General features: G+C 48.7%; 1 protein-coding gene across 1 annotated transcript; it reads right to left on the reverse strand.

Moving 5' to 3' along the window:
- Positions 1-3674: 3674 nt before the first annotated feature.
- Positions 3675-8087, reverse strand: LOC308151084 (creatine kinase, testis isozyme-like; the record flags this gene model as incomplete). The annotated part of the gene is made up of 8 exons (XM_080523902.1): positions 3675-3870; positions 3997-4186; positions 4377-4500; positions 4758-4929; positions 5946-6078; positions 6178-6332; positions 6586-6773; positions 8017-8087. The coding sequence occupies 8 exons, from the start codon at positions 8085-8087 to the stop codon at positions 3692-3694; spliced, it is 1212 nt and encodes a 403-aa protein (XP_080380028.1). The 3' UTR covers positions 3675-3691.
- Positions 8088-15069: the final 6982 nt, after the last annotated feature.

Consider the following 15069-nt stretch of genomic DNA (forward strand, 5'->3'; position numbering starts at 1 on the left):
CCCCTCTGCCGCAAAGCCATTCGGACGAGAGACGTTTGGCGTCACGTGGGGTCGTGTTTGCGCTGTCACGTGGGTCGTGTTTGGGTCACGTGGGTCGTGTTTACGCTGTCACGTGGGTCGTGTTTACAGCGGGCTAGTTCACGCGCGTCTATTCGATCGCCGTGCAGTGTTGTTGTCTGACAGCTGCCATCAGATTTAATAAAAATAGCTTTCAAGATTTCATATATGCTGCTGGTCATAATCCATCAAGACTACATGGGTTTTCCCTCCAAAGACGTACAACTGAGGCTGAAACTGTAGTGCGATGGGCGCGTTAGAATTATGTTGATACTGCATTGTCGCAATCTGGCAATGTTTGTCCACTGGAGGGCATCATACGCAAGGAGATTGCTTTATGGGCAAATTATATTGGGGCCCTTTGGTTAGGCGTACGGAAGAGTATTAGGGCCCCCAACACAAGTTAGTTTTTTTGCCCGAAAGGGGGGGGGGGGGGGGGGTATTCTGAGATTAAAGTCAGAATTTCTGAGATAAAAAGTCAGAATTTCTGAGATAAAAAGTCAGAATTTCTGAGATAAAAAGTCAGAATTTCTGAGATTAAAGTCAGAATTTCTGAGATAAAAAGTCAGAATTTCTGAGATAATAACTACCAGCTAGTAGCAAAGAGGGCACCAACTCCATATTAATGGCCATGGTTTTGGAATGAGATGTTCAGCAAGCACATCTGGGTGTGATGTTCCAGTGTCCCAATACTTTTGTCCATATCTACACATATTATGATAAGTTTACAATCCATGTTGATGTGTTACCTGTACTGTATGTAGCAGGGTGTTACTGAATGTTCAACATATGGGATGTTATTTGTACTTTTAAAACAATATAACTGTAATGTAAGTATTCAAAATGAAACCTGCATTTTACTAGGACATTTTGGAGACATTGTTATCTTACAGTTTTTATTGCTGTAGTTGTTGCTACAATTAAACTTTATTACATGCGCATATTGTTCTATCCATTTACTTTTACATGTGTCTTATTTCAATTTCTGATGACATTGGCCCTCCGTCCTGCCAGAGGATTGGATCCCTTATAACATGGCTGGTTTTACAGACAAAGTTGAATGCATAACTCTGAAGACTAGAACAGAGAGACAAACTACAACAGTTACAGCGTTACCAGTGGATTAATAAAGGGTGGGCTAAATGTTTGGTTCATTGAATAAAGAAATAAATAGGCTACTTGAAAGTGGTACTCCACTCTCCTTAACCCTTATGTTGTGTTCGGGTCTGCCGTGGCCCGTTTCAAGTTACAATTATATAATAACTACCATCTAGTTTTTTTTATTGGAACAAGGTTCATGATATCCTCCACAACAGCTATATAAACACAACAAAACTGATTTTGAAAATTTTAGCCAATTCTGCCAATATAATTTGGTGTTCGGGTCTGGGAAGACCCAGCAGTGCATTGAAATGTTGTGGGGCCATACAATAAAATGACAACAGGATTGGTTATGAATGCATAATAAGTTAGTTATGATGTAGTAATAACAATATTGGATGATAGTCATTGTTTTTGAGTGTTTTGGACTGAGTTAAATCATAGGTCAAAATTGACCCATGAACACACAGGACAGAAACAGCTTTCGAACACAATACAAAAGTGGGGACAAGTGAACTCCATCTCTAAAGGTTTTGCAGTATCTCTGTTCTTAGCAATGTGTACAGTTCAGCAGCATCATATGCATCTTTTGGAGAGTCCCATCCATTTTCCTGCATCAGTAAAAGAGATAGCTGAAACACAGTTTCATCACAAGGCAATTGACCCTTGGGTGTACACTCCTCCTTACATAGATCCACCTCTTCTTGGTCAATCGATTTCAGTCTGTCCTCTGCACCAAACATCTGTGGGACTGTATACAACAAGACTGGACGACCTCCTGGCACATTCCGGGCTGGCATTGGTCTGATCTTGTGTGAATTCCATGTCCTCACAACTTCATCAAGTTCTTGCTGCAGGATCATGAAGAAAATAATCTCATTACCAACATAAATCAATACATTCCACAATAGTAAACATCTGATCATAATTTGCATATAATTATGATAATCATAATATCTTATCTTCCTAGAGAGGTGGCTGACTAAAATGTATATTTATAATAAGAGAGGCCCATCATCCAACCCAACCCACTGCCCTTTTAATAAACCTGATGTTGCTCAATACCTACCTGCACATCAGTGCTGACTGTGTACAATTGTATGCTATCATACACACAGCATACATATTTGTCTGTTTATATGAATGTATGTAAAAGTGGAATCTATCCAGTTCCTAAAACGCCTTACTTTATGAAAACAGAGTGGCAGATGCAATCTAATATATGCTTTTCTTGATAAACTGTGTGTGTGTGCATGCTTTATATTAGGGACAGACTTGGACTGTAATAGTGTTACTGTACCTGCACAAGGTTGAGGAAGCAGAACTGGATGAGACTTTTATCCAAGAAATCTCCAGAGAAATGACCATTATCTTGAAGGGTTTTGAAAAGATTCATCCAGAACTGTGCACTTTGTTTTCTAAGTATTCCCCACCAGGACTCAATTCGCTGATTTGCAGTGCTGCGACCATATACAAAACTTTTCTCTCTGGCAAAAACATCTTGGTGGTTTCTTCTCAAAAAGACCTGCATGTTCTCCACATCTCCGTTTTCTGTGCCCCTATCAGCTCGCAGCCTCTCTGGACATCCTCCAACACCTTCAATGCTTTGAATATAATATCCAGCTATGACTTTTGGATCGTTGTTTGTTGTGTACGCTTCCATCCATACCACATAACGACTAGCCATCGATGCAACCATTGATCCCTATTCCGTACGGCTTCAGTTTGTCGTAAGAGTCCATATGCCAGAGTGCATTAGGACCTCAGGTAGAGTACTGTAGTAAGAGTCCATATGCCAGAGTGCATTAGGACCTCAGGTAGAGTACTGTAGTAAGAGTCCATATGCCAGAGTGCATTAGGACCTCAGGTAGAGTACTGTAGTAAGAGTCATATGCCAGAGTGCATTAGGACCTCAGGTAGAGTACTGTAGTAAGAGTCATATGCCAGAGTGCATTAGGACCTCAGGTAGAGTACTGTAGTAAGAGTCCGTCATTCTGTGAACGTGGACAAAGAGCATTTCTAGTCTTTGGTATTATTTATTTCATCTTTTCTCTCCTCATGAAACCTTAGCATTGTTTTCAGTGTACATAATGTATCTTACTTCCAGACAGCCACACATTGTTATACTCCATTTTTCTTTTATATTGTTTAAAAGTAGAGCTCATGGAATTCATGTAAAATGTATGCTCACAAGGTCAGAGTCACCCGTGTCTCAATTAAAATGTCTGTAAACATGGTTCACAGTCTTGACTTCTCATGCTAAGGGTCGATCGTGTGGCTTATTTAAATACCAAGAAGGATCATGGGTAACTTCAGCACGCATGCAGTGACAAAGAACAAACGCAGTCAACCACAGATCGAAACATTTTATTGTCGTGTTTTCAGATCCACTCTCACGTTGAAAGAAGACCTTGCGTGAGAGAGTAAGTGCTCTTTAATACAGAGTGCATTCCAGGATAGTGTCACACATTCATTCAGACATGGGGAGGGGGAGGGAGGGAGGGGGGGGAGGGGTGTCCAACCAGGGGAGAGTTTACTTCTGGGCGGGCATCAGGTCATCGATTGACCCGCCCTTCTCCAGCTTCTTCTCCATCTCCACCAGCAGCTTCACGCCGTCCACCACCATCTGCATCAGCGCCACCTCAGAGAAGCCCAGCCGGTCGGCGTTGGAGATGTCGAAGGTTCCTCCCACAGCCGCGGTGTCCACGCCACCTGAGGAGAGGCCAGATCGTTAGTCACCAGCCATCAACACAGGGGTTTCAGAACCGATACAGTATTCCTTCTGGCAAACGTATTGTCAGCATTACATGACGACATCATCATCATCATCTCCTTTACCTGTTCCGCGTTTCTGAAGCCTCAGCTTCTTGAGGATCTCCTCAAACTTGGCGTGCTTGCTGACGTTGGGGATCTTGACGTGGACGCCGGCGCGCAGCCCCGTGCCGAGGTTAGAGGGGCAGGTCAGCACGTAGCCCAGGTGCTCGTTCCACATGAAGGCGTGGCCGTTGTCTTTGAACAGAGACTCGATCTGCGGAGAAGGAGATTCGGGGGGTGGGGGCAGAATTTAGTTAAGAAGGTCGACATCGACGTTACCACAGAGTCGATAACTAGCAACATTTTAATAAAAACACCACGTTCTGAACGTGTGACGATGGCAAGTTACGGTGGAGATGATTGGCAGGTCTAGCTCGCCCAACCAGACGCCCCCTGGGTCTCACCTTGGTGAGGCCGGTGCAGAAGCGTGTGAACACCTCCCTCATGTTGCCTCCCTTCTGCATGGAGATGACCCTCAGGTGGTCCTCCTCGTTCACCCACACCAGGAACGTCTTGTTCTCGTTGTGCCTGAGACAGAGGAGAGCCTTAAACAACCTTCCTCTGAGCTCAGGAAGTAAGGCTTCTGAAGCACCAAATGTAATGTATGTATAAATAAGCCTTATTAACACCAGAACAGCCGTGGGTGGGGTCTTTTGACCGTGAGGGTAAAATTATTTTTATATCTTTGCACTTGATCAAATTTCAGGACCACTAGTGGTCGTTGTGTGTAAGTAGCAGCTTCCCATTGTAAAGACTATGGTCGTTTGACCCCCGAGGCGCCTCACCAGATGCCCCGGCCGTCGGGCCAGTCCCGGCCCATCCCGGCGGACAGCAGCAGAGGAGACACGGGCTTGTCGAACAGGAAGTGGTCGTCGATCAGCAGCTGCTGCTCCTCGTCCGTCATGTTCTTCAGGGCGTAGTACTTCCCCTTCAGGTCACCTGACAGGGCGGCCAGGGCTGGAGAGGAACGGACATGTTAGCTCCTCTGGGGCTCGGGCGGTAGAGCATGGCGCTAACAGCGCTCAGGTTGTGGGTTCGATTCCCGCTGGGACCGTGTATACTAAAATGTATGTATGCACTCACTGCAATGTAAGTGTCTTTGGATAAACGTGTCAGCTGAATGGTGTATGTTATTATATTATTATATCAGCTCCGTTTGAGTCTCCGTTCATCTGGAGGATTAAATGTGTGGTGTCCCTCTTCTTACCTTCACTAATCCTGCCATGTAACACCAGTATTATTAACACCAGTATTATTAACACCAGTATTTACATTACAAGCCACAAATGACCTGTTCAAAACAGCCAAACAAAGCCAGTGACCTAAAACTGTTTAACAAAGACATCCCCATACGACTCGCCAACTCTCCTGTCAATAACTTGCATTAATTCGGCTTGCCACCAGAGGGGGCCCTCTACACAGTAATGTGGAAATGCATCATGACAGGGTGGCGTGCAGAGCTCCTGACCCGTTGCTGTACAGAATGCTGTCTGTCCTCTGCTCCGTTATAGGTCATGGCTGGACAGAAACATCCACCTCTATCCTAAGCCTGCTTAGTGGTGCGTCAGCTTCTGTCCACCGCAACCCCCTCCCCTGTCATCCTCATCTAACCCCGCCCCTGTCACCCTCATCTAAACATCTGTGCTCAACTCTACGTACCACCCTACCCCTCTATGTACCACCCTACCCCTCTATACCGCCCTACATACCACCCTACCCCTCTATGTACCACCCTACCCCTCTATACCACCCTACATACCACCCTACCACTCCATGTACCACCTTATCACTCCACTATGTACTACCCTACCCCTCGACGTACCACCCTACCCTACCCCTCTACGTACCACCCTACCCCTCCATGTACCACCCTACCCCTCTACGTACCACCCTATCCTACCACTCCACGTACCACCCCCCCATCACTCCAAGTAACATTTAAACCCTCGCCACACGGCCCCTCTCCTCCGTACCCTCTATGGAGAGCTTCTCGATGCCCCTCCTCTCCCCGCGGCTGCAGTGGGGGGGCAGGCAGAACCCGCGGACGCTCCGGCCTGTCCGGACGCGGGAGCTCAGGACGTAGTTGGGGTCCAGGTCGTCTCCTCCCTGCAACAACACACAGCGGTTAATAAACCATGGGTCTCCCATCTCCAGAGAGACAGACTGACTGACAGCCGTGTGTCAGGGAACAGAACAGCACGGGACCTTCAGGTTCTCTGGGTTCAGGTCGGTCTTGTGCTTGTCGGAGGGTTTGTAGCCTCCGTGTCTCTCCTCGATGACGGGGTCCAGCAGCTCCTTGAACACCTCGTAGGTCTCCTCGTCTCCCGCCACGCACCCCACCGTCATGATGAAGGGATGGCCTGGAGGAGAGACCAATCAGGAGGGGGCTTAGATGGAGACACACACTCAGGACCAATGACCAGGGTGGTGTTCCATCAACAACGCTAAAGGGAAAATCCAGGCTTATTCTGATAAGTCTAGTTATCCAAAATAAGCCTGGATGTTCCTTTATAGACGTTGATGGAACAACCCCCAGGTCACTGACCAAAGCTCAGAATGTCATCAAGCTCAAGGCCTATACTGAGACTGAGACTGGGGATGGGTGTGTGTTACCAGGATTATCAACCCCTGTCTGAATGACCCCGTCTATGGTGAAGCCGTTGGGGGTGGCTCTCTCTCGGAGCTGCTTGTATATGTCCTGGGTTAAGAACTTGGCCATGTGGTTGTTGTGCTGGCTGAGGTCTGGGAACTCCTCGTCAGGCGACAGCCTCTTGATTGTCACTTTGGCCATTTGGTCATTGCTGAACAGTAACAACAAACACATTCTACAGGGTAAGGGGAAGCTACCTGTTATGCTTTAAAAAAATGCATACGGCATTTTTGAAATCTACATTCTCCTTAAAAGTGTTCTCCTTACTTGGTAGGCTAGTAAAGTAGGTTAAGCGTCTGCTAAAAGCCAAAAATGTAAATGTAAGGGGGCAACTGTCAGCTAGTGACATTCTTGTTGCCTGTTAAATGTTATTATGGCATGCCTGACTAACCAAATAATTTACCTATGTTCCAGCTACTAACACTGAGTGAGAGGCAGACCAATTGAATAAACTGCAACTATACACTTGATGCCGAAATGTTGCTGTAATGTTTTAACCCATCGGCAAGGTCATTGTGCAGAACAGAAGTGTGTCCTTGAAACGTGACGATCAGAAGCCGCCACATCGGATCCAGAGACGCCCTAAACGCCCCTCGCTAAAGCCCGTTACCAGGCAGGACAGGTGTCTGGGTGGTTGAAAGCCGCTTGACTCTTTACCTGGGTTATCTATGGCGGGAGTCAGGACCTTGGACATGTGGTTATTGTTTCATTTCATTTAAAACCTTTATTTAAAACTCGATAGGCACTGAGGTCACCCTCATTTACAGTGACGTCGAGTGTACAATAGAACAGTGATCATTAATATAGATGGGCAAACAAACAGTGAGCAAGACAGGATTAAAGGAAAAAACTAAAAACAATTGCAATTATTAGAATACAGTTTTTGCACCAAGAGTTTAAAGGTAGAGGCAGAGGGGAGGACCTCCAACCGGAGAGTTTGCTGCAGAGTGTTCCATGTATTAGGGGCATCAATAAAAAAAGGCTGTTTTGCAGGTCTGAACGCGCATACGGAACCCGAAAAGAAAGCCAACTATTAGATCTGGTCACATAAGTACCAAGACTCCAGTCTAATAAAGATGAGATATAAGGAGGAAGCTTGCCACAGATGGCCTTGAAAACGAACAAGTTCCAGTGGTAACTGCGCCTCGGAGAAAGAGAGGGCCAGCCAACCTGGTCATAAAGTATGCAGTGGTGAGTGTCATAACTGTCCCCGGTAATAAACCTGAGAGCTGAGTGATAAACTGAGTCCAATTGTTTCAATGTAGATGAAGCTGCATGCCTATAGATAACATCACCGTAATCTAAATACGGACAAGAATACCGCCTCGACAACTCTCTTCCTACAAAGCAAGGGGAAGCTAGACCGATTACGGTAAAGAAAGCCCACCTTTTGCCGAAGTTTGGAGGCGAGGCCGTCGACATGCGTTTTAAATGATAGCTTCTCATCCAGCTCCTGGATCGCCATCCTCATTTGGAAAACAGTGTGATATCAACAGCAACCTTTTATTTGATGTTTTAATCCAGCTGTTTTTCAAGAAGCTGACGAACGGTGTGAGAGGTGAAAGCGTAGCTACTATAGCTAGCATCGTTGAGACCAGTTCAGTTGTGCACAGGGACCTTGCCGGATAATAACACTAGCTGGCTAGTTTGCTTGTCTGTGTAGATTAAAGATGTGTCAAGTTACTCATACAGGTTGTTTATTGTTAGGCTATGCTTGCACCCTTGGCTAGCTAGCCACAGCTGCTCATGTAGCTAACGGCTCCTTTAGTTTAGTTTAGTTTAGTTTAGTTAGGGTTAGTTTACTCCACTGGGATATATTCTATATCTATATACAGATAATATTCAAATAGGATATATTCTATATCTATATTATATATACTTACAGTTTCTCCATATGTTCTGCCGTGGTTGTGGCTGTTTCAGGTGAAGCCGTCAGGTGAAAATAAACCGTCTGTTAATCAGAGTTCTGATGATAAACTGACAGTTTGATACAATGTTTGAATCTAAACAAGGCGCGTGGCGTCACGTGTCCGCATGCGCATTTGATGATTAACAACATGTAGAATGTTATTTTTGAGAGAGGAGATTTCTGCCTGCAGGTCAAGGGTTAGAATTGAGTGTCATAATTTCTAGGTTGTTGTTGTTTTCTATCACATATCTGTCTGTCTGTCTGTCTGTCTGTCTGTCTGTCTGTCTGTCTGTCTGAGTCTGAGTCTGCTACTGAATTTGTGTAAAAAAATAAATAAATAAAATAATATTATTCAGCCACATTCAAATAAGCCCCAACTAGTTGATCCTAATCATGTCATGTCACAGAGAGAAGCATTTTAGCCTTAAATCAGCATCATGGTCCCATTGGTGCTGTCTCCTCACATGTTAGCTTCATGCATGTTTGTTCCAATGTAAGTAGTCAACTAGAACTGAGACAACTAGGGGTGGGAGACACTCCTACCACAGGTGTCTGTATGAGGGGGTGAGAGACACTCCTACCACAGGGGTCTGTATGGGGGGTGAGAGACACTCCTACCACAGGGGTCTGTATGAGGGGGTGAGAGACACTCCTACCACAGGTGTCTGTATGAGGGGGTGAGAGACACTCCTACCACAGGGGTCTGTATGAGGGGGTGAGAGACACTCCTACCACAGGGGTCTGTATGAGGGGGTGAGAGACACTCCTACCACAGGGGTCTGTATGAGGGGGATGAGAGACACTCCTACCACAGGGGTCTGTATGAGGGGGGTGAGAGACACTCCTACCACAGGGGTCTGTATGAGGGTGAGAGAGACACTCCTACCACAGGGGTCTGTATGAGGGGGTGAGAGACACTCCTACCACAGGTGTCTGTATGAGGGGGTGAGAGACACTCCTACCACAGGGGTCTGTATGAGGGGGTGAGAGACACTCCTACCACAGGGGTCTGTATGAGGGGGTGAGAGACACTCCTACCACAGGGGTCTGTATGAGGGGGTGAGAGACACTCCTACCACAGGTGTCTGTATGGGGGGGTGAGAGACACTCCTACCACAGGGGTCTGTATGAGGGGGGGTGAGAGACACTCCTACCACAGGGGTCTGTATGGGGGGAGAGACACTCCTACCACAGGTGTCTGTATGAGGGGGGTGAGAGACACTCCTACCACAGGGGTCTGTATGGGGGTGGGAGACACTCCTACCACAGGGGTCTGTATGAGGGGGTGAGAGACACTCCTACCACAGGGGTCTGTATGAGGGGGATGAGAGACACTCCTACCACAGGTGTCTGTATGAGGGGGTGAGAGACACTCCTACCACAGGGGTCTGTATGAGGGGGTGAGAGACACTCCTACCACAGGGGTCTGTATGAGGGGTGAGAGACACTCCTACCACAGGTGTCTGTATGAGGGGGTGAGAGACACTCCTACCACAGGGGTCTGTATGAGGGGGGTGAGAGACACTCCTACCACAGGGGTCTGTATGGGGGGGGGAACACAGGGAAGTTGACTACTTACATTGGAACAAACATGCATGAAGCTAACATGTGAGGAGACAGCACCGATGGGACCATGATGCTAATTTAAGGCCAAATGCTTCTCTCTGTGACATGACATGATTAGGATCAACTAGTTGGGGCTTATTTGAATGTGGCTGAATATTTTATTATAATGTTTTACACAAATTCAGTAGCAGACTGAGATAGATAGATAGATAGATAGATAGATAGATAGATAGTACTTAGGTATTCAATTAGACAACCATCTCTGCTGGAATACACACTTAGACAGCTTATGTAACAAACTACAGCAGAGGCTTTATCACCTGAGGCGACTCAGACTTTATGGGGTGAGAAAGCAGATCATGAGAATTTTCTATCAGTCCATTGTTGAAAGTGTAATCAGATATGGAATAATTGTGTGGTTTGGCAACTTAACTGTACAACAAAAAAACAGACTAGTCAGCATTCACAAAACAGCTATGAAAATTGTAGGTGAAAGAGACTATGTGATCCTAAATAAACTATATGAAAAAGCTGTCCTGGACAAGGCTAACAAGATAATCGCAGACCCCCAACATCCGCTCCCCACAGAATACGAAGTTCTCCCCCTAGGTAGAAGGCTTCGCATGCCAAGATGTAATTATAAGCTCTTAAAGCTATCATTTGTCCCCTTCTCCATTAAACTAATCAATTCGCTCAAGCAGAAACGATGATTAGGACATGATCACCAGCTCCTGCACTTTATCTTAGACACCACTTGAAGGGCCATGTGCAATATTCGAAAACACCACTTGAAGGGTTGTGTGCAATATATATTTATACCAAATGATGCCATGTCCAGGTGGAAACTGCTGCCAATGTCACTCAATGTTTGTTGCTGTCCTGTTGTTTACTTTGTCTACTGTATGTTGTATATCGTCTCTGTTGCACTTGAAGCATGAAAGTACCATGCCCAAGACAAATTTCCCCTCGGGGACAATAAAGTATAATCAATCAATCAATCGATAGATAGATAGATAGATAGATAGATATGTGATAGAAAACAACAACAACCTAGAAATTATGACACTCAATTCTAACCCTTGACCTGCAGGCAGAAATCGCCTCTCTCAAAAATAAACATTCTACAAAATGTTGTTAATCATCAAATGCACGCGGACACGTGACGCCACGAGCCTTGTTTAGATTCAAACATTGTATCATTTAAACTGACAGTTTATCATCATAACTCTGATTAACTGACAGTTTATTTTCACCTGACGGCTTCACCTGAAACAGCCACAACCACGGCAGAACATATGGAGAAACTGTAAGTATATATAATATAGATATAGAATATATCCTATTTGAATATTATAGATATAGAATATATCCCAGTGGAGTAAACTAACCCTAACTAAACTAAACTAAAGGAGCAGTTAGCTACATGAGCAGCTGTGGCTAGCTAGCCAAGGGTGGAAGCATAGCCTAACAATAAACAACCTGGAGTAACTTTACACATCTTTAATCTACACAGACAAGCAAACTAGCCAGCTAGTGTTATCCGGCAAGGTCCCTGTGCACAACTGAACTGGTCTCAACGATGCTAGCTATAGTAGCTACGCTTTCACCTCTCACACCGTTCATCAAGTTTATGTGAGAGAACAAACTCTGATGATGCACACCCCAGTCCTGTCCTGTCCCGTCCCCCCCTCTCCCATATGTGTATGTAAAACCCTCACGTCCCCCCCCGTCCCACATAACAGCCTCAGAGCCTTTTTATCGGCCCTTCTATTCTTGCCCCCTATCCCCCTGGGCCATCAGCAATGCTGCAGGAACACCAGCCAGCCCAGAGACCCTCAGGAGCAGCTTCTCCCCCGCCTGTCCTGTCCTGTCCTGTCCTGTCCCCTGTCCTGTCCTATCCCCTGTCCTGTCCCCTGTCCTGTCCTGTCCTGTCCTGTCCTATCCCCTGTCCTGTCCCCAGCCAGCCCAGAGACCCTCAGGAGCAGCTTCTCTCTGCCTCCCTGCTGGCTGACGTCCAGGCTGGTCTGCATGTCCTGATGTCCTGATGTCCTGATGCCCCCAGCAGGGGACTGGGCCTCATGTCCCTACCCGTAGTCTCTCTAGCCGTCTCTGCGCTCTGCAGCGGCCTGTCCTGACCCCTGTCCTGTCCTGTCCCCTGTCCTGTCCCACGGTGACTAGCAATCTGCTTGTCCTCTCCTGACACACGTCCAAGAGAGAGAAGAAATAGAGGACACACCTCCTTCGCCTCCTAAAGAGACACTGTCCAACTTTCACCCCCACCTCCCCTCCCCTTCTAGGCCGCACACACACGCGCACACGCGCACACACACACATGCACGCGCGCGCACACACACACGCACGCGCGCACACTCACACACGCACACACGCGCGCGCACGTACGCACGCACACACACGCACGCACACGCACACGCACACACACGCGCGCACGCGCAAACGCACAAACGCGCGCGCACGCACGCACACGCGCACACACGCGCGCACGCACACACGCACATGCACGCACACACGCACAAACGCACGCACATACACGCGCGCGCACGCGCACACACACACGCACACACACACGCACGTGCACACACACGCGCGCACACACGCGCACACACACACGCGCGCACGCACACACACGCACGCACACACACACGCACACGTACACACACGCGCGCACGCGCACACACGTACGCGCACACGCACGCGCACATTCGCGCGCACGCGCACACGCGCGCACGCACGCGCACGCACACCCGCGCAAACACACACACACACACGCGCACGCACACACACGCGCAAACACACACACGCACACACGCGCACGTACGCGCACGCGCGCGCACACGCACAAACACACACGCGCAAACGCACGCGCAAACACGCACACACGCACGCTCACGCGCGCGCACGTGCACACACACACGCAAACACGCACACGCTCACGCACACGCGCGCACACACATGCACGCACGCGCACACGTGCGCGCACGCACACACACACGCACACGTACACACACGCACGCACGTACGCACGCGTGCACGCGCACACGTACACACACGCGCGCACGCACACACGCGCGCGCACGTACACACGCACACACGCACACGCACACACACGCGCGCACGCGCAAACACACAAACGCGCACGCACGCACACGCGCACACACGCGCGCACGCACACACGCACATGCACGCACACACGCACAAACGCACGCACATACACGCACGCTCACGCGCGCGCGCGCGCACACACACACGCACACACACACGCACGTGCACACACACGCGCGCACACACGCGCACACACACACGCGCGCACGCACACACACACGCACACGTACACACACGCGCGCACGTACACACACGTACGCGCACACGCACGCGCACACTCACGCGCACGCGCGCACGCACGCACGCACGCGCACGCACACCCGCGCAAACACACACACACACGCGCACGCACACACACGCGCAAACACACACACGCACACACGCGCACGTACGCGCACGCACGCGCACACGCACAAACACACGCGCGCACACACACGCGCAAACGCACGCGCAAACACGCACACACGCACGCTCACGCGCGCGCACGTGCACACACACACACGCAAACACGCTCACGCACACGCGCGCACACACATGCACGCACGCGCACACGCGCAAACACACACGCACGCGCGCACACTCACACACGCACGCACGCGCACACGTGCGCGCACGCACACACACACGCACACGTACACACACGCACGCACGTACGCACGCGTGCACGCGCACACGTACACACACGCGCGCACGCACACACACGCGCGCACGTACACACACGCGCGCGCACACGCGCACACACACGTGCGCTCCTCCCACTTTGATTTAAGCTCCGCCCACTTTGACTTAAGCTCCTCCCACTTTGACTTAAGCTCCTCCCACTTTGGTTTAAGCTCCTCCCACTTTGATTTAAGCTCCTCCCACTTTGGTTTAAGCTCCGCCCACTTTGATTTAAGCTCCTCCCACTTTGACTTAAGCCCCGCCCACTTTGACTTAAGCTCCTCCCACCTTGTAAGCTCCTCCCACTTTGACTTAAGCTCCGCCCACTTCGACTTAAGCTCCTCCCACTTTGATTTAAGCTCCTCCCACTTTGATTTAAGCTCCGCCCACTTTGACTTAAGCTCCTCCCACTTTGACTTAAGCTCCGCCCACTTTGATTTAAGCTCCTCCCACTTTGATTTAAGCTCCGCCCACTTTGACTTAAGCTCCTCCCACTTTGATCTAAGCTCCTCCCACTTTGATCTAAGCTCCTCCCACTTTGATTTAAGCTCCGCCCACTTTGATTTAAGCTCCTCCCACTTTGATTTAAGCTCCGCCCACTTTGACTTAAGCTCCTCCCACTTTGACTTAAGCTCCGCCCACTTTGACTTAAGCTCCGCCCACTTTGACTTAAGCTCCTCCCACTTTGCTTTAAGCTCCTCCCACTTTGATTTAAGCTCCTCCCACTTTGATTTAAGCTCCGCCCACTTTGACTTAAGCTCCTCCCACTTTGATTTAAGCTCCTCCCACTTTGATTTAAGCTCCTCCCACTTTGATTTAAGCTCCTCCCACTTTGATTTAAGCTCCGCCCACTTTGACTTAAGCTCCGCCCACTTTGACACAAGCTCCCTCCGGGCTAGGTTAAAGGACTTTAGCTCAGCAACCGTAAGTGCCACAGACACGGTTCAGATATTTTCCGAATCGGCTCGGGCCCGCCGAACACATATCCGAGCCCCGACTCGGTTGCGGCGCCCCCTGTGGCCAGAATTCATAACTCCCCTCCTAGCTGTGAGCTAGAGGTCTGGTTTTCACATATGTCGAACATCTTGGTGAGACAAGTGTTTACCCAGAGTTTCGGCTTGATCGGCCATTCGTGGCCCAAACGGGGAGCTTTGACGTAAGTGCGAAATCCGTAATTAAAGGGGGCGCCACG

Source organism: Nansenia antarctica, assembly GCF_963989245.1.
Source record: "Nansenia antarctica genome assembly, chromosome: 1".
NCBI classification, from domain to species: domain Eukaryota; kingdom Metazoa; phylum Chordata; class Actinopteri; order Argentiniformes; family Microstomatidae; genus Nansenia; species Nansenia antarctica.